General features: G+C 46.1%; 1 protein-coding gene and 1 non-coding gene across 9 annotated transcripts in view; one reads left to right on the top strand and one right to left on the bottom strand.

Moving 5' to 3' along the window:
- The window catches only part of GPHN (gephyrin), a 684,869-nt gene that overhangs the window by 310,568 nt on the left and 353,881 nt on the right, over positions 1–20,420 (bottom strand). For 7 of the 8 annotated variants that reach the window (XM_029059894.1, XM_029059899.2, XM_029059912.2 and 4 more), the window contains exon 4: positions 15,474–15,566. In XM_029059894.1, the coding sequence (XP_028915727.1) occupies positions 15,474–15,566 (93 nt within the window). Of the gene's footprint in view, positions 1–15,473; positions 15,567–20,420 lie in introns of those variants that run through there. The other variant, XM_029059950.2, reaches the window with a different exon arrangement.
- LOC114816659 lies at positions 6,340–6,477 on the top strand. The gene has a single exon (XR_003764455.1). It is a non-coding gene; the product is annotated as a small nucleolar RNA SNORA7 (small nucleolar RNA).

Below are 20,420 nucleotides of genomic sequence, written 5' to 3'. Positions count from 1 at the left end.
GGAAGTAAACTGCAGTTAAAGACATAAAAAAACTGAAAATATCCAGGGTGCGATAAGACATATAAGATTATAGACAGGCCTCTGTAACTACTATTTTCAAGAAGAAAATGGTGATAGCTGCCCATGGAGACTAAAGGGGAATCTCCTTGCTTTTTGTTGTGGGTAAAATTCTAGCCAAATTTTTTCTGAACTACTGAAGAACAAAGTCAACCGTGTCCTAATCGCATCACAGTATGATTTGAGGAAAAAAAGGGCAGCAGAGTAAATATAATCTTTGCGGCATGACAGATACAATCAAAGTACGGAGAGCAACAGCTAAACCTCTCCAATGTGTTCCCTGACCTTATAAAAGTATTTGATGCCATCATCGGACCAGGGCTCTGGGAACCGTGAAGGAAATTTTGCTCTCCTGAAAAATTCTCGAAGATTCTCAGACTACTGAAGGATGGAATGATTGGTAGAATCAGGATTCTCTGACAATCTCCTCCTGTAACTGTTGAGCCAGGCCTGTGTATAAGCCCCAGTCCTATTCAATAAAAAATGTTGGTATTTGTTAAGCGCTTACTATGTGCAAAGCACGGTTCCAAGCGCTGGGAGAGATACAGGGTAATCAGGTTGTCCCACGTGAGGCTCACGGTGAATCCCCATTTTACAGATGAGGTAACTGAGGCACAGAGAAGTTAAGTGACTTGCCCACAGTCACACCGCTGACAAGTGGCAGAGCTGGGGATATGAACCCCTGACCTTGGGCTCTTTCCACTGAGCCACGCTGCTTCTCTATTCAATCAACTGTATCCTGCCATATTTGAAGATGCAGTCGAAGAGGTGAAAACTAGAGTCAAAATATGCTTCTCAGTCCAATGGGAAACTCTCCTAGCTCATCAGGTTAGAAGTATCTCCAAATGCTTTTTGAGACGGTAGCTCAGGAACTGTTTTATGCAGATAGAAGTGCTCTAGAGACCAAGAAGTCGCGTAAATGACTATAAATGGCTTTGCAGATTCAGCAGGGGGTTATTATGTCGGAAGGAAACAGAGATTTTTGTACTGGTCCACAGCTCAGAAAACATTCACACAATCAAGGTTTTTCATTGGTAACACACAATTTAAAAGCAATTAATGAATTCTGCTACATAAGCAGTACTTACACTCTTCAAAAATGCACTGAGAGAAGAGAGGGGAAAAAAGAATTGAAAAAGGCCAGAATTGGCTTTTGGTAGACTTCAGACCAGATTGTGGTGACAAGGGGGCATCAAACTCCAAAGGCTCTGTTGAAATTCTGTAGGACTATCATGGTGTTCAACTTCCTATGTGGCTATGAGAATCTACGACGGAAGCCCCACCAAATTTTCTACAGTGCCCGGCACACAGTAAGTGATTAACAAATGCCACAATTAGTCCTTATTATTATCATAAAGCAATGGTTATATTTGGCCTCTACACTGGATGACATTTTGTTATTTTTGCCTCTGCATTAACTATTTTGGGAGGGATCTCTGGGGAAGCAGGAGCTGCCTAGGGCACTTTTCCTAACCCTTCCTGCAATCAGGGCGGGTAGCGGGTTCCGAAACAGAGCTGCTTGGACACCTCTGAGGACACGGAGGACAGCCACTGAATGACCACTATCTTAGAGAAGCAGCATGGCTCAGTGGAAAGAGCCTTGGGAGTCAGAGGTCATGGGTTCTAATCCCGGCTCCGCCGCTCACCAGCTGTGTGACTTCGGGCAAGTCACTTCACTTCTCTGTGCCTCAGTTCCCTCATCTGTAAAATGGGGATTAAAACTGTGAGCCCCACGTGGGACAACCTGATCGCCTTGTATCCCTCCAGCTCTTCAAACAGTGCTTTGCACATAGTAAGTGCCTAACCAATACCACCATCATTATTATTATTATTATTGAGCTGCCCACTTGCCAAAGTCTTCCGTGTAAGGGGAAGTGGCAACCCACCAACGGGAACAGCATCGAGAAGCTGCGGGACTTAACTTGAAAAGCATGGACCTGGGAGTCAGGGATGGTGGGTTCTAATCCTGGCAATGTCACTTACCTACTGAGTGACCCTGGGCAAGTCACTTATCTGCTCTGGGCCTCGGTGCCCTCATCTGCTAAATAGGGATTAAATAGCTGTTCTCCCTTAGGCTGTGGGACAGGGACTTTTCTGTCTGTTTTCCTTATCTTGCATGTACCTTAGTGCTTGGAAAGTGTTTGGCACAGAGTAGGCACTTAACAAATGCCACTGTTATCATCACTAATAATAGTCATAATAGTGGTAACACGACCTAGGGGATAGACCCCGGGCCTGGGAGTCAGAAGGTCATGGATTCTAATCCCAGCTCTGCCACTCGTCTGCTGTGTGACCTTGGGCAATTCACTTCTCTGGGCCTCAGTTCCCTCCTCCGTAAAATGGGGATTGAGAAAATGAGCCCCACGTGGGACGGGGAATGTATCACACACAATTTGTTTGTCTCCACCCCAGTGCTCAGTACCGAGCCTGGCGCATAGTAAGCGCTTGACAAACCCCATTTTTTTTTTTTTTAAGTAGAAGCAGAATTGTTTTCCCAGGGGTGGTGATGGTTTGCACGGCATCATCCACACTCCTTCACCTTGGTCCTCCTGCGGCTAACAGCAGGAACTCTGTACGGTAAAAGCAACTGGGGTCAGGCGGGCAGGTTGAGACTTCTGAAACGGAACATCTCTGGGAGACTAAGGCAACAGCACAGTCGGCTGGGCCTTTGCCGGCTTTTTATGCCACTGAGTATGGGACTCACATCCACTGTGCAAACTGTTGGGACTTATTCTTTATCTCATTTATTTACACATTTACATATATATTACCCTTTAAACTACTACCAGAAGATTCAGAGCAATAGGAAAATTCGGGAGGCCCTTTAATTTATGGACAACGTGGGACAGTAGAGGTGGTGCAGGTTAGTTGGAATGGGGAGAGGAAAGAGCAAAAAGAGATAAACGGCAGGAGCAGAAGATGCAGACGCAGAGCAGAAGCAGAAGAGAAGCAGTATGGCATAGTGGATAGACCACGGGCCTGGGAGTCAGAAGGTCATGGGTTCTAATCCCGGGCTCTGCCACCTGTCTGCTGTGTGACCATGGGCAAGTCACTTCACTTCTCTGGGCCTCATCTGTAAAATGGGGGTAGAGACTGTGAGCCCATGTAGGACAGCGACTGTGCCCAACCCGATTTGCTTGTATCCACCCTAGTGCTTAGTACAGTGCCTGGCATATAGTAAGAGCTTTACAGATACCATAATTTTTATTAATATTATTACAAGCTCTCTAGAAATTAAGAGGTTTATGTGTTCATTAACGACACCCCCCGCCCAGCTAGAGCAGGGCTGGGATAGTCTGCGTTTGGTCAGATTGGGGAAAAAGTCAACTAATCCCCCACAGACCCACCTCATATCCTGTCCTTAATCCATCCATAAAGTTTGAAAGAGAGAAAAATAACTGAAGCTACACAAGGGGCCGTGTGCTGGACTGATCATTAACCACTAGAGAAGCAGTGGCCTAATGGATACTGCGCAGGGCTGGGAGTCAGAAGGACCTGGGTTCTAATCCCGCCTCTGCCTCTTATCTATGCAGGACCTTGGACGAGTCACTTCACTTCTCTGTGCCTCACTTGCTTTATCTATAAAATGGGGATTAAGACTGTGAGCCCCATGTGGGACAGGGACTGTGTCCAACCTGATTGACTTGTATCTATCCTAGCAGAGCTGTGCTTGGCACAGTAAGCGCTCAACAAGTACCATATTATTATTATTATTGTTACTTCCCAACTCAAGCTGTCAGCACAGCCAACGCCTTAAGAAGTGGCATCCAGTGGCTCCTGGTAAACAAAGAAACCATCGAGTTGTTCGATGCCAACAACCCAGGAGCCATTTGGGAACTAGGAATCCCAGCTATGAGGGTTGACGCGAATCTGCTCCTCTTAGAGACCCTGTCTACCAGTCCCCAGGCAAGCCAAAGTGAATAACAAAGAGATAACCTCAAGACTAGTTTGAAGGAAAATGACTGAGAGTGAAAAAACTACTTGCAACAGAAGAGGAAGTGCACCAGCACCATCTTGCAGCTCTTCGAGATCCCAACAAAACAGAAGCCAACAAAAACAAGTGTCAGGACATAACGATAAACAAGAACATGAGCCTGAGCAAAGTGAGCAATCAGTGGTGAGAAGCCAAAGCTGAAGAAATCCAGGAATATGCTGTTACCAAACTTGGGATTTTCACACTTCACTAAGGAAGCTCTGTGATCCCATAAACCTTATTAAGGCCAGAGGAACTACCCTCATCATGGACAAAGAAGAAATTATTGCAGATGGCAAGAACACTCTTTTTCATGGTAGCTGCTAAGTGCTTACTGTGTGCCAGGCATTCTACTAAGTGCTGTGGTAGAGACAAGCTCATCGGTTTGGACAGTCCCGGTCCCTCCTCGTTTTTACAGATGAGGGAACTGAGGCACAGAGAAGTGAAGCGACTTCCCCAAGTTCACCCAGCGGACAAGTGGTGGAGCTGGGATTAGAAACCCAGATCCTTCTGACTCCCAGGTCCATGATCTATCCACAAGGCCACATTTCTTCTATACAATGCATTATAATGAACTCCCAAATGTGCCTTCCACCACCACGGAGGAGGCCCTTTCGGGAATAAAAATCGTCCAAATGTGGAGAAGTTACCTTAGCACCTACGTGTGTGAGGAAGTAATCTCCTCTGTCAAAGCCATGAGAAACAGAAAAGCACCAGGGTCGGAAGGCATTCCTGCTCAAATCTACAAAATCCTCAAATAGCTACATGACTTTTTCAGCAACGTATACTTCACTGAAGAAATACCACAGGACTCCAAATATTCCAGAATAATCACCATCTTCAAGACAAAAGGATGTGGAAACTTTAAGGAAATCTCCCGTTTTCCATTGCTAGCAAGATTCTAGCCTGGGTCCTTCTGAACAGCAGCTCCGCTGCAAAAGGGAACACATTTAAGTGAAAGCGGTGGCTGGCTGGTGGGCAGGATAGAGTAAAACCAATAATTACTGTGGTACTTATTAAGTGCTTACTTTGTGCCAAACACTGTTCTAAGCTCTGGGGTAGATACAAGTTAATCAGGCTGGACACAGTCCCTGTCCCACATGGGGCTCACAGTCTCAATTCCCATGTTACAGAAGAGGTAACTGAGGCCCAGAGAAGTCAAGTGACTTGCCCCAGATCACACAGCAGACTTGTGGTGGATCCGGGATTAGAACCCTAGACCTTCTGACTTCCAGGCCTGAGCTCTTTCCACTACGCTGTGCTGCTTCTCTAGAAGTGATTCAGGGAGTACTGGAGTACTGGGAATGATTCCGGGAAGCCGTGTTGGAGAGAGTGGGATTCAGGAAAGCACTGAATTCAGGGAGAGTTGTGATCCATCAGATTAGAGGAAGGAGTTCCAGGCCAGGAATAATAATGATAATCGTAATAATAATCATGATGGTATTTGATTAGCGCTTACTATGGGCCAAGCACTGTTCTAAGCACTGGGGGAGATACAAGGTAGTCAGGTTGTCCCACGGGGGACTCGCAGTCTCAATCCCCATTTTACAGATGAGGTAACTGTGGCAGAGAGAAGCGAAATGACTTGCCCAAAGTCACACAGCTGACAAGTGGTGGAGTCGGGATTAGAACCCATAACCTGTGACTCCCAAGCCCATGCCCTTTTTACCAAGCCACACTGCTTCTCTATGGCATGAGCAAGGGGACAGGGGTGGGTTAGTTAGAAGGCCCAATGGTCCTCATTCAAGATAGTGGCCACTTTATCTACACAGCACTAAAAGTAGAAAGACTGACAAATGAAGGCGCCCTTGCTTACTAGGAAGCAAAAGGCCGATTTCATAGAAATCATCAAAAAAAGAGATGTTTTGGATTACAGCCAGTATATATGGTGGTCACGTTGAATTCCACCATTTCATTTAATCCTGTAAGTATCTAAAGTGATGGGATCTCTAACGCTCCCACACAATTACCTCATCCTGATTGGAAACAATCTCTGGCATTCGACATCCAATTTACTTAATTCCATTCATTGCTTTTCAACAGTGCCCTACTGCAAAAAGACTAATTGGTTTTTTACTCCTGAAGAATGCAATTGGATAAAATAACCTTAAGGCCGTCCACATTCTTGAAATGGATTCCTCAATAGGCTGAAGATTCAAAATAGTAAGATCACACGATATCATCCTGATCACCGGAGCTAACGATTCTCAGTGCGGTCCTTAAAATTTTGATGTGTTTATCAGTTTGTTAAGTGCTCAGTGTGGGTTGTTTTTTGTTTTGCTTTTCAAAGAAATATACCTTCACATGCACCTCTCTCAGGACAACAGCTGGAGAATTTCCAGCACTCTCCCAGTCTTGGCTACTGGAGGGAGAGTCAAGCAGAGGCCTACCCGTTCCATTCCTAGTTTGGGCAGCGACTAGCAAGTGGAAGGCCATCTGCTACAAGTCAAAACTCACCTGTTCTGGGTAGCGGCGGCATGGGAGAGAGTCGATGGCAGAGACATAAGTTTCCTGCATGGGAGGAGGCCATATTTTTACCAAGAAAACTCTACGGATCCACTACCAGAACGGATGCGGATGGAGGTGGGGCGTTCTGGGAGAGATGTTGTCCGTGGAGTCGCTATGGGTCGGGATGACGTGACAGCATAAAACAAGAAACCTCCAAGTGCTCAGGACTCTGGGTCCCACACTGGGCTTTTCAGCCAGCCAACACGCTCGTAGGTGATTTGCATAGCCATATAACAGAAAACTGCGGTTTCAGACATGATCTCCTCCAGAACACAGGAGTGTAGGTTATTTTGCCGACTTCTAGACTATAAGCTCATTGTGGGCAAGGAATGTGTGGGCAAAGAATGTGTCTGTTTATTGTTGTACTGTACTCTCCTACATGCTTAGTTCCGTGCTCTGCACACAGTAAGCCCTCAATAAATACAATTGAATGAATGAATGAAAATGTGCAGAGCTAATGCATAAACCAGAGCTAGTCAATACTTTTAATATTGCTCTTCCTTTACTTATTTTTAGAAATACAGCTGAGAGAGGGTGATGAAACAATTACACTACTGTACGAAGAACATTTGACCTGTTGCTCAGACAAATGAGAAATTCTGGTCTGCTTTTATGTGGATTATTGCTTGCTGAATTTTTGCTTCCTCACTACGAGCATCTGGAATGATGGAGATGGCTTTCTTTGTGTTTCCTTAATAAGAAAACTCTAGGAAGTATAAAAACGTGTCCACTCACAACTTTTAAATGAAAGAGACAGGCAATAAAAGAGTCTGAAGGAGATGAGCTGGTAACCACAGATCAAATTTTCAAACTCAGGATAGAACACAAGCACCTATGTAAGGTATCGATCAGTAAGCTGAAAAGACAACAAATCCGTCATCTGTGAATTAACACAGCTGCACACTCTAAGTTTGGCATAGCCTAACACTTTCAAACTAGACGTGATCATTCCCTTTGCCTGTGCTTTTATTCCTTAATGTCTAAACAGCTTTATATTCTTTTATATATAGGCACTCCTGGCATACAGCGCACTTACTTTATAATTGTTTGGCAGGCTGTATTTATTAGTATTATCAAATGTCATCAAGTCACTTAATATTTATTTTTTATGCTTATTTAATATTTCTTAATCCTTCAGCTTCTCCCTTATGCTTATCCTAGAAAGATAAAGGGATCTGATTTTGACTTTTGGACATTCTCCTCATGACTCAAGTCCTTCTTTTTAATTCTGAGAAGACCAAGGAATTATCGTTTGAGAATATAAAAGAAGGAACAGGACACCCTTGGAATTGATGTGTCTATTTACAGTTCTAACAGGCTCTCATACATATTAATCATCGGTATTTCAAAGAAGCTAATGGAATTTCCAATCTTCTCCTGGTCAACGGGACAAACAATCTACTCTTCTCCGCGAGTGTGAAGTCTTTCATATAAAAAAGTACTTCATAATGATCATTTATAATAATTAGTAAATCATGTAGGGAAGAAGGGATGTTTTTGGCCAGAATGTCTTGGTTATGTGGAAAAGGAGTGCGGTCATACTACAGTGCAAAGTGTAGTGGATACAGCACAGGCCTGGGAGTCAGAAGGTCATGGGTTCTAATCCCTGCTCCGCCACTTGTCTGCTGTGTGACCTTGGGCAAGTCACTTCTCTGGGCCTCCCTCAGTTACCTCATCTGTAAAACGGGTATTGAGACTGTGAGCAACCCAATCTGCTTGTATCCACCCCAGCACTTAGTACAGTGTGTGGCACATAGTAAGTGCTTAAATACCATTATCATTACTATTATACTCTAGCTATACTGTCTATAGATCTGCAGCCTGTTGGTAGCCCTGATAATTCAAGCAATCTCTGCAGTCTCACATTTCCTCCTGCCTCTGGGACAGCCCTACATGGACATCCATTTATTTTCATTCAATTGCATTGATTGATCATTTACTGTGTGTACAGCATTTTACTAAGCACTCGGGACAGTACAATATAACAATAGACACATTCCCTGCCCACAATGAGCTTATTGCCCTGAGGGGGATGACCTGCCAGCCTCTCAAGGACAGCACACCCAAAATGGAACTCCTCATTTTCCCTCCCAAATCCATTCCTCTCAGTAACTTTCCCATCACAGTTGGCAATACCATCAGCTGCCCCAAATCTGAAGACTGCAACCGTAGTATTATCCTTGACTCCTCCCTCTCATTTAGCCTCCATATTTAGTCTGTCACCAGATCCTACTTGTCCTCCACAACATTTCCAGGACCCACCTGTTCCTGTCCATCCCAATGGCCACCATGTTTGTCATGCATTTCCTGACTTAACACCAGTCTCCTCACTAGTCTGAGAAGCAGCGTGGCTCAGTGGAAAGAGTGTGGGCTTGGGAGTCAGAGGTCACGGGTTCTAATCCCGGCTCCGCCGCTAGTCAGCTGTGTGACTTTGGGCAAGTCACTTAACTTCTCTCTGCCTGTTACCTCATCTGTCAAATGGGGATTAAAACTGTGAGCCCCATGTGGGACAACCTGATCACCTTGTATCCCCCAGTGCTTAGAACATTGCTTTGCACATAGTAAGCGCTTAACAAATACCACAATTTATTTATTTAGTCTCTCTCCAGCCTCTCCCTGATCCAGGCTATACTATATTATATGCTGTTGCCCGAATCATATTTCTAAAAACACTACTCTGTGCCCACCTCCCCACTCCTGAAAAACTTTCCTTGATTTGCCCTTCCTCTCTATATCAAGGAGAGGTTCCTGACAATCGATTTTAAGGCACTCAAACAGCTCTCTCTTTCCCACTTATCCACTCTCTTCTCCCAAATCCAGCCCAACTAGCTAACTTCATTCCTCCCAGTTGAGATGGGCCCATTCTCCTCTTCTCTGCCACCATCTTGCTCACCATCTCCTTACCTGGATCACCCACTCCCCTCATTTATGGTAAACCGCTGCTCTGGCCATCTTCAAAAGACTTCCTGAAATGACGTTTCCTCCGAACGACTTCCTTCATACTTGATATTTATTTTAGGTTCTGTCTCCTCCGTTCGACTGTAAACTCCTTGAGGGTAGGGCTCATTACTATTAATTGTGGAGCAATGGTTAGAGCAGGGGCCTGGGAGTCAGAAGATCATGGGTTCTAATCCCAGCTCCGCCACCTGTCTGCTGTGTGACCTTGGGCAAGTCACTTCATTTCTCTACGACTCAGTTCCCTCATCTATAAAATGGGGATTGAGACTGTGAGTCCCATGTGGGACAGGGACTGTGTCCAACTCGATCTACTCGTATCCACCCCAATGCTTAGTAAAGTGCATGGCACAGAGTAAATATTTAACAAATACCAGAATTATTTTTATTATTATTGTAGTCTCCAAATCAATCAATTGACAGTATTTATTATTTGCTACATGCAGAGCAAAGTGCTTGGGAGAGGAAGACAGGAGTAGCAGACATGTTTCTTGCCCATAATGAGCTTACAGTTCTTAGTACTGTGCTCTTCAAACAGTAGGTGCTCAGTAAATACAACAGATTGATTGGTTCAGACCTCATGAATTACATACATGGGTTAAGGGGGTGGGGGGAGAGGAAGAGGGAGAAGCTAGCCCTTGCTCTATATGCTAGTACAAATGCCAGAGGGAAGACTAAAAGAAATGTCCCAGAGGCCAAATTGATGCTGCTGGACAGGTGACTGAGGTCCAGGTCCTTCTTACCAAAGTTCTGTGACATGCTATGGTTTCACTTGCAAGGCCTAAGAGTGGCAAATTCCAATAAGGGGATGGGGTGATGGTGAAAAGGGAGAAATACAGATTAAGAACTGAAGAGCCTTTTGAGACAGGTGGAACTTGTAGACTGACCTGAATGTGACAGTCAGTCAATGAATCAGTGGCATTTACTGAGCACGTAATGATAATAATAATAATAATTGTGGTATTTGTTAAGCGCTTACTATGTGCAAAGCACTGTTCTAAGCGCTGGGGGATACAAGGTGATCAGGTTGTCCCACGTGGGGCTCACAGTTTTTTTTTTAATCCCCATTTGACAGATGAGGGAACTGAGGCACAGAGAAGTTAAGTGACTTGCCCAAGGTCACACAGCTGACTAGCGGCGGAGCCGGGATTAGAACCCATGACCTCTGACTCCCAAGCCCGCGCTCTTTCCACTGAGCCACGTACTGTGCACAGCACTGTTCTAAACGGTTGGGAGAGTAGAATAGAGTAAACAGGCCTTTACTCTAGGCACTAGGCACTGTTCTAAGCCTGGGGTAGATATAAGATAATTATATGTTATAATTATATAATGAGTCCCACATAGGGCTCACAGTCTTAATCCCCATTTTACAGGTGAGGGAACTGAGGCACAGAGAAGTGAAGTGACTTCACTTTGAGGAGCTAACAGTCTAGTGGAGAGCTTACAATCAAGCAGGTCGGCCGAGCCATTTTTAAATAAAAGCCAAGGTAAAGGTGAGGGAAAGCACAATATCCAGATGGAAATGATCCCAGGTTGGAGAGGGCTAGAGCACAAGGGAGTGGTGTGAAAGCTTTTGAGGGAATAAAATCGAAAATGAGAGGTGTTATTTAGACTACTTTCCAAATGTTGGAGAAGAGGGAAGTCCACAAAGAGCGACAGGTCATGGGCCAACAGGTAACTGGGGGCTAAAAAGGAGTATAAATGAGAGCAAAGCTAATAATGAAAGCTCATAATTATTAATAATGAAAGCGTACCACAGGTAAGAAGTTGGTAAGGAAGAGTGCTAACTGATGATACCTGATTAAACGGTGACTTGAGTGAAGCGATCAGTAAGAGGTTTAGGGAGAAAGATTGAGTGGCTCCAACTCAAAATTTGATTTTCATCGCAGACAGTGAGAAGGGCTAGGTGGAAGGATTCGGGAAGTGGGTTCTAATCCCAGGCTCCGCCCCTTGTCTGCTGTGTGATTTTGGGAAAGTCCCTTCACTTTTCTGTGCCTCAGTTACCTCATCTGTAAAAAGGGGATTAAGACTGTGAGTCCCATGTGGAAAAGGGACCGTGTTCAACCTGATGAATTTCTATCTACACAAGTGCTTAAATACAGTACCTGGCAAATGATTAAGCACTTAACACTTGCCACTAAAAAAAACAAAGGGTGTTTACCACACAAGGTGTTTAAGACCAAAGAGGGACAGAATGCAAACAAATCACTAGGCTGGATGGTGTCCACTCAAATATTTTCAAAGAACTTTTAGGGGACGTTGCAGAATTTATGGTGAGTAATGGGTTATTACAAATAGCTACTGTACAAAATGAATAATAATGGTGATATTTGTTCAGTGCTTACTACGTACTGAGCACTGTAATAAGTGCTGGGGTAGATACTATATGATCAGTTCAGACACAATCCCTGTCTCTCATGGTGGTGGAGAAGCAGTGTGGCTCAGGGGAAAGAGCCTGGGCTTGGGAGTCAGAGGTCATGGATTCGAATCCCAACTCTGCTACTTAACTGTGTGACTGTGGGCAAGTCACTTCACTTCTCTGGGCCTCAGTTCCCTCATCTGTAAAATGGGATTAAGACTGTGAGCCTCATGTGGGACAACCTGATGACCCTATATCTACCCCAGCGCTTAGAACAGTGCTCTGCACATAGTAAGCGCTTAACAAATACCAACATTAGATTGGTAGTAGACCGGTGGTCATAATCTAAGAAGTAGCGTGACCTAGTGGGTAGATTTCGGGTTTGGGAGTCAGAAGGACCTGGGCTCTAATCCCGGCTCCACCACGTGTCTGCTGTGTGACCTTGGGCAAGTCACTCACTTCTCTGTGCTTCAGTTCCCTCATCTGTAAAATTGGGATTGAGACTGTGAGCCCTGTGTGGAACAGGGACCGTGTCCAACCTAATTGTCTAATATCTACCCCAGAAATTAGAACAGTGCCTAGCACATAGTAAGTGCTTAACAAACACTATTATTATTGTTATTATTATTACTGTCAGTGTACTAAGAAGGGCTCTAGGGGAGATCCTGGGAATTACATGGTGAGTCTCACTTGTCTACCTGGAAAATTGGTGATTTTATAATGAAGGTTAGGATTAGAGTATTTGAAAATAATAATCTATTTGGAATATGGTTACTATATTGGAAATATGGCCTCATTTTTAGCTAGTGTTCTTTGAGGTGGTTAAGAAACACATGTATACAGGGGAACTACCAGAAATAATAGACACTGTACTCACAAAACTTCAAATTAATCACTTTTGACCACAGACAATTCAATTAACCAGTTCCTATAGGTGACAACTCCATGGGGAGATAGGTCAGTTGCCCCCCTGGTTTCTAGCTCTGGAGAAGTCCTATTTTTCTGTCCCCTCAACTTCCTGGTCTGGCACCTGGCTTTGCTTGTTTTACGATGGGAGTGGAGCTGAAAAGAGAGTTTCCGACCCCGGAGGAAACTCAGTCTGCCTTAGCCACTGCCTCCTTGGAGCCTGTCTGCTTCTCCTATGTTCTATCCTTCTCACCCCAGTCCTAAAAACCCTCCCTTTTCTTTCCCCCATAATTAAAAGAAAAAGTTGGCTCCTGAGCCCTGCACTGATGAAGAGACATCGGGACAGTAAAAAAAAAATTCTTGAACCTGTTGATTTGGAAAGGCAAAGTGCAGGACAATATTCAATCATATCCATAAATGCCTAAACCTCTTCTAGTCATGGCTTTGGAACAGAACTTCATTTGCTGTTATTTAGGCACACATAGTCGGAGAATATTTGGCACTCAAAGGCAAATTACTTCTTCTATTTAAAATTAAGCTAACAGGAGCAATCTAATTATGCGTGCATCATCCTGGAAATTCCTTTACTGTTCTTTTAATATAAAGACTCTGGACTGTAAGCTCCAGTGGGCAGGGAATGTAGCCAACAACTCTGTGGTATTTTCCTCTCTCACGCAATTAGTACAGTGCTCTGCATACAGCAAGCGCTCAACAAATGCCACTGGTTGATAAAGATGCATGGTACATTTTTTTTAAAAAAATCTATCACAGAGCATCGTTCCATGCAATTCCACTATACATGGAATATTATTCGAGCTATATAAACTGATACTTCCATCTCTCAAACTCTGTAAGAGAAAGACTTCTCATTTCGTAGTCCCCAAATAATTCTATGAACTCTCTCTTATAAATGGTTTGGCTGTCCTTTCAGAAGATCTAAGAATCAATTATTTTCCATTAGTTGGCTGAAGCTAGCAAATGATCCACACACAGTTTCTAATTTTAAAAAAACCCATATAAAACGTTTGGGTATTTGTCGGGTCATGGAATAAAGGCACAGCAACACAGCTGAGTAGTTAAGGAGGGGGACTGGAATGCCACAGTTGAAAACAGAAGGAAATATTTAAGAGAGTGACTGGAAATATCTAAATTGCATTTTAACCAAGAAACTGATTCTCCACATGGTGCCTATAAACCACCATGGCTAGTCATAGTAGAATAGGATGCAATACACTTGATTATCCCAGGGACAAGGAGGTACCACAGAAGGGCTTCAGATATACATGGCCCAGCGGCTAGAGCCCGAGCCAGGGGGTCAGGTCACGGGTTCTAATCCCGGCTCCGCCACTTGTCTGCTGTGTGACCTTGAGCAAGTCACTTCACTTTCCTGTGCCTCAGTTCCTTCACCTGTAAAATGAGGATTGAAACTGTGAGCCCCACATGGGAGAGGGACCGTGTCCAACCCGATTTGCTTGTATCCATCCCAGGGCTTAATACAGTGCCTGGCACATAGTAAGCGCTTAACAAATACCATATACATCCCAACTCCATTTCTATTGCATTGCCCAGTACCACTCAGTTTCATCCTTTTATTTATCTGCAATTTTTTTTTCCCACGTAAGGGCTAAAACTAATAATATGGTGTGCCAACCGGATATTGATTTCCCACTTTAGAATGAATTAATTCTGCATTTTGATGCTTTTCATATGTATTATCTTAGGAAAGAAGATGTTCCCTCTTCAAAATCAACTCTTGATTGAAAATACTGCAACAGAGATGCAAGCATTCTACTACAGTATTTTTATAAGTAGACCCACAGTGACAGGTCATTCGGGAACTCAGGATTAAGAATTCCTCTTGCCTCGCTTCTAGTTTCAAGCCAAAGACATAACCCATTGACTGTACTGCACCTTCGAACCCAAACTGACCTGCTCTAACTTTGCAAAGAGAGTGCAAACTGCAAAGAGAGTGTCGTAATAAGTATCCATCAATCAATCCCTGTTATTTATTGAGCGCTTACTCTGCGTAGAGCACTGTGCTAAGTGTTTGGGAGAGTACAATCCCACAAAAAAAGCAGACACTCCCTGTCCATAGCAAGCTTACAGTCTGGAGGGGGTGGAGGGACACATTAATAAGAATGAAAACAAAGCATTGTTTTTCCTCATTAAGTATGGTTTTGACTACTCGGTTTTAAGTATCTCTGGCACACTAATATTCTAGAGATCATTTATCCTGCCCAACACTTTGGTTTCCACGTTTACATATCAGTCCGTCACCGAACATTTCAAGTTGTGACCTTGAAACCTGGTGTTTAGCAGCGTTAAGACCCGGTCTCGGTGTACCACCTTTTTCTCCTGACTTCAATTATCTTGATTATGGCTTCTACACAAAAGGTGAGAGACTTATTAAGAGGACGAGGCAAGTGTTTTCCTTGGAAAAATAAAGTTGTTACTGGATTGTCCAGCCACAGAAAGAACGTGGCCTTGAGAAAGTACGTCGGAGTGGAGGACTGAGCGAATACCATTAACAAAATGGCATTTTGTTAATACCATAACGGTACCATAATATCATAATACTATCACATGATACCCAGTGTCCTGAACTCCACCTGTCCCATAGAGCTTTCATAAATCCAACTTCAGCAGTTGGGGAGGGCTAGCTGCATTTCTGATTCAGAAAGAATGGTCGGATATGAGAGGCATATATCGACTCACCTCTGGGGTGACATCTCTCGGTGCAAACCCGGTTCCTCCAGTTGTCAAAATCAAGTTAAGTTCCTTTTCATCGCACCAGTCTATCAGCGTTTCCTGAAAGAGAAAGGTACTACTGTCACTTGAGTTGAATAAAGAGCTCTATTGAAAACTCATAGGGCCCCAAAACTTTATGGTTGCTATTAGTGAATGTTGATCCTTGTCAATATTCAGGACATTGAGATTGTCCTGAGGAATATGACCGATTGCAAATGACCTTTCTCTACTTTAACTCCCGAAGCAAATCTGACAAACCACATCCCTCCCTCCCCATAAGGTCCTACCACAAATGACCATTTTCACATGATTTTCCCAGATAACCCCATCTCACTGGTTAGGTTCATTCATCAGCCACCCTCGGAACTGGGAATACAGGATTTTTTTTTTTTAATTCCTCATATTCAGTAATCTCTGCTTACTTTTATTGCTATCAATTGTAGCAATTTCATTCATTCATTCAATCGTATTTATTGAGCACTTACTGTGTGCAAAGCACTTTCTAACCACTTACATCTCTATTATCTCTCTGACTTTCTTATAGATCATAAGATAGACGATGCTAGGGACCACGATTCTATTTTTATTGACTAGAACCCAGGATCATACTACTACTATTAATACAAATCGTAACAACGATGATCATAACTGTGGTACTTGTAAATCACTTACTATGTGCCAGGTACTGTACTATGTGCGGGGGTTGATACAAGCAAATCCAGTCCCTGTCCCACATGGGGTTCACAGTCTTAATCCCCATTTTACAGATGAGGTAACTGAGGTCCTAGAGAAGCCAAGCGACTTAACCAAGATCACCCCACAGACATGTGTGGACCCGGAATTAGAACACAGGTCCTTCTGACTCCCAGGCCCATGCTCTACCCACTAGACAACACTGCTTCTCATGCATATATATGTGTGTGTGTGTATATATATATATATATACCCTCAGTAGTGTTGATGTTGATGACTGTGACTTGAAGGAAACTACAATTCAAATCAAAGACACGTACAAATGTCAGAAATTCCTGTGTGATTGCATGAAGTTACAACACAGTAACAAATCGCCATCATATTGTTTATAACAACGTTGTTCCACCCTACCTCACGAGTCGGAAATTGTATAAATTTTAAAACAAGGAAGAGCTAAGTCCAAATATTTACAAAGTTCACTTCCAACCAGGTACAGTAGTAGTCGGGTTTTTTTAAAAGTTTACTGAAAAAAAACAGGTCGGATTTTTCTCTTAGCTCCAGCAATTTGTGGCATATGTAAAATCATTTTTAATTTTTAAATTCATTTTTAAAAGCGGGTTGAATACATGCACGCTTGGGGGATGGAACAGATCGCTGGAAGAGTGAAGTGAGAACTCTGTGGCTTAATCTACTGAGGCACTCTGCCTCTCCAATTCAAGCGCAGTTAAAGTATACACTTAGACAAATCTGCGATTTGATGGGCTGCAGAGGGAGTGGAGGACAGTTGGATGCATTCTTGTGCCGCCTTTAAGATCCTCCTCCTTTCCAACGATCCTGGGGACATTGTGCTCCCCTTCTCGGCCCCAAGGACATTGTGTCCTCGGGGGACATTGTGTCCCCCTGCTCGGGCCCGGGGACATTGTGCTCCCCAACCGCTCCCCCACTCCGCCCGAGGCGGCCATTTTAGGAAGCCCCCACTCTGCCTGAGGCAGCCATTTTGGGAAGGCCTCACTCCCTCTTCCCTCTTGAGGTGATTCATCCCTGCCGCCCCCGCCCCGGGCGACGACGTCCTTGTTCTCACCATGTTACCTTGCCTTAGCCGCCGCCCACGGCCGCCACCCACCCCGGACAACCTCAGGGCCCCCCCGCCGCCACAGGGTTATTTGGTCATGAGCTCTGGGACACTCTCGGCCGCTGGACTTTGAGTCTGATCGGGTAGGGTCGGCTCGTCCCCCGACCCTGGTCATCGCCTGCTTATTAACACTATTGTAGTGTGCCTTACTGTAGCATGTTGCTATATTTGCGATCTCGCTTTTTATTGTTTATTGTCCTCAGATTTTGAATCTGATCAGGTCACCCCTTAATCGAGTCTACCCCCGACCCTGGTCATCACCCCTTTTATTAACACGACTATATTGTATCATACTGTATCATGTTGCTATATTAGCACCACTGTATTGTATCATATTGTATCATGTTGCTAGATTACCGATTTCGTTTATTACTGTTTATTGTTGTCAGTGCTGCCACCCACCTCTCTGGCCTCGCCATGTCCCTCCTCCCCCCCTCCCCCCTCCCGCCCCTTCCTATCCTCCCCTTCCCCTTCCCCTTCCCCTCTCTCGCTCAGCTCTTTCCCGCTCTCTCCTCTGTCTCCTCCCCCCCTCCTCTCTCCCGCCCTAGAACCCCACTTTACCAGCGCTACCCCTCTTCCCCCTCCCCCTACTCTTCCCCCCACCTAACCCCCTCTTCACCCCCTCCCCCCTTCTCTCTTCCCCACCCACGCCCCATCCCAGTCCTCTTGTCCCACCGCCACCCCTCATCCCCTCTCCTCGTCCAGGGCCCCGCCACCTCCTTCCCATCCAAACCCTCCCCTCCCCCCGCCCCTCCCCCCCTCCTCCCCTTGCACCCACAGCTACTTTCAAGTGTGGCCTCTGGAACCCCCGCTCTGTTACAGGCAAGCTACCTTTCATCCATGACCTTTTCCTCTCCCGCTCTCTCCTCCTCCTCGCCCTTTCGGAAACGTGGCTCTCTCCCGAAGACACGGTCTCCGCCGCCGCTCTCTCCGGCGGAGGCCTCTCCTTCTCCCACTCCCCCAGACTCACCGGTAAGGGAGGAGGTGTCGGCTTCCTCCTCTCGCCCCGATGCCGCTTCCGCACTATCCCTCCTCCTCCCCCCCTCCTTCCCCTCCTTCGAAGCCCATATCATTCGCCTCTACCACCCACTCCAGTTACTTGTCGCCGTCATCTACCGCCCTCCCGGTCCCACCTCCGACTTCTTCAACCACCTTGACCCCTTTCTCACCTTCCTTCTCTCCTTCTCTCTGCCCACTCTGATCCTTGGAGACTTCAACATCCATACGGATGTACCCGACGACTCCTCTGCCGCCCGCCTGCTATCCCTCCTCGACTCTGCCGACCTCCTCCTCCACCATACCGCGCCCACTCACCGACTCGGTCACACCCTCGATCTTGTCATCTCCTACCGCTGCACTATCTCCTCACTCACCGACTCTGAAATCCCTCTCTCAGACCATAACCTTCTCACCTGCCTCATCTCTCACACTCCCTCCCCCTGCAAATCTTCGCTACTGCCCCACAGAGACCTCCGCTCTCTCGATCCCATCCGTCTTTCCAATAGCATCTCGCCTCACCTTGCCGCCCTGTCCTCTCTTCCCACTCTCGACGATCAGGTCTCCTGTCTCAACTCCACCCTCACTACTCATCTCGACTCTCTCGCCCCCCTTTCCCTCCGCCGCTCTCGCGCCACTAACCCACAGCCCTGGATCACCTCCTCCGTCCGCCTCCTACGCTCCTATGCTCGAGCTGCTGAGCGCCGCTGGCGAAAGTCCAAGCACCGAGCCGACCTCACACACTTCAAATTTATCCTTTCCTGCCTTAACTCTGCCCTCTCCTCCGCCAGGCAAAGCTTCTTCTCCTCCCTCATCGACACCCATGCCCGTCACCCCCGCCGATTGTTCCGGACCTTTAACTCTCTCCTTAGGCCCCCTGTTCCTCCCCCTCCCCCATCTCTCACCCCTAATGATCTGGCCACCTATTTCCTCACGAAAATCAACACGATCAGGTCTGAGCTCCCCAAAGTCACCCCTCCGCCTCTCCCCTCCCCCCAACAACCCCCTCCCCTACTTTCCCATCCTTCCCTGCAGTATCCTCAGAGGAGATCTCCTCCCTCCTCGCGAGTGCCACCCCCTCCACCTGCGCCTCGGACCCCATTCCCTCTCACCTTCTTAAAACCATCGCCCCTGCCCTCCTCCCTTCCTTAACTTCTATTTTTAACCACTCAATCTCCAAGGGCTCCTTCCCCTCTGCCTTCAAACATGCCCACGTCTCCCCCATCCTAAAAAAACCCGCTCTTGACCCCACTTCCCCCTCCAGTTATCGTCCTATCTCCCTACTACCCTTCCTTTCCAAAATCTTAGAACGAGTCGTCTACAATCGATGCCTAGAATTCCTTAACTCCCATTCTCTCCTAGACCCCCTCCAATCTGGCTTCCGTCCCCTCCACTCTACCGAGACTGCTCTCTCTAAGGTCACCCGTGACCTCCTTCTTGCCAAATCCAATGGCTCCTACTCCATTCTGATCCTCCTTGACCTCTCTGCTGCCTTTGACACTGTCGACCATCCCCTCCTCCTCCGTACCTTATCTCACCTTGGCTTCACGGACTCTGTCCTCTCCTGGTTCTCCTCTTACCTCTCTGGCCGATCATTCTCGGTCTCCTACGCTGGAGCCTCCTCCCCCTCCCATCCTTTAACTGTTGGAGTTCCTCAAGGGTCAGTTCTTGGCCCTCTTCTGTTCTCCATTTACACTCACTCCCTCGGTGAACTCATCCGCTCTCACGGCTTTGACTACCATCTCTACGCAGATGACACGCAGATCTACATCTCCGCCCCGTCCTCTCCCCCTCCCTTCAGGCTCGCATCTCCTCCTGCCTCCGGGACGTCTCCACCTGGATGTCTGCCCGCCACCTAAAACTCAACATGAGCAAGACTGAGCTCCTCATCTTCCCTCCCAAGCCCGGTCCGCTCCCAGACTTCTCCATCACCGTGGATGGCACGACCATCCTTCCCGTCCCGCAGGCCCGCAATCTCGGTGTCATCCTTGACTCGTCCCTCTCGTTCGCCCCACACATCCTATCCGTTACCGAGACCTGCCGGTTTCACCTCTACAATATCGCCAAGATCCGCCCTTTCCTCTCCACCCAAA

This window comes from Ornithorhynchus anatinus, chromosome 1, assembly GCF_004115215.2.
Source record: "Ornithorhynchus anatinus isolate Pmale09 chromosome 1, mOrnAna1.pri.v4, whole genome shotgun sequence".
NCBI lineage: Eukaryota > Metazoa > Chordata > Mammalia > Monotremata > Ornithorhynchidae > Ornithorhynchus > Ornithorhynchus anatinus.
The sequence above is the reverse complement of the archived record's forward strand: the minus strand, read 5'-3'. Positions and strand labels throughout refer to the sequence as shown.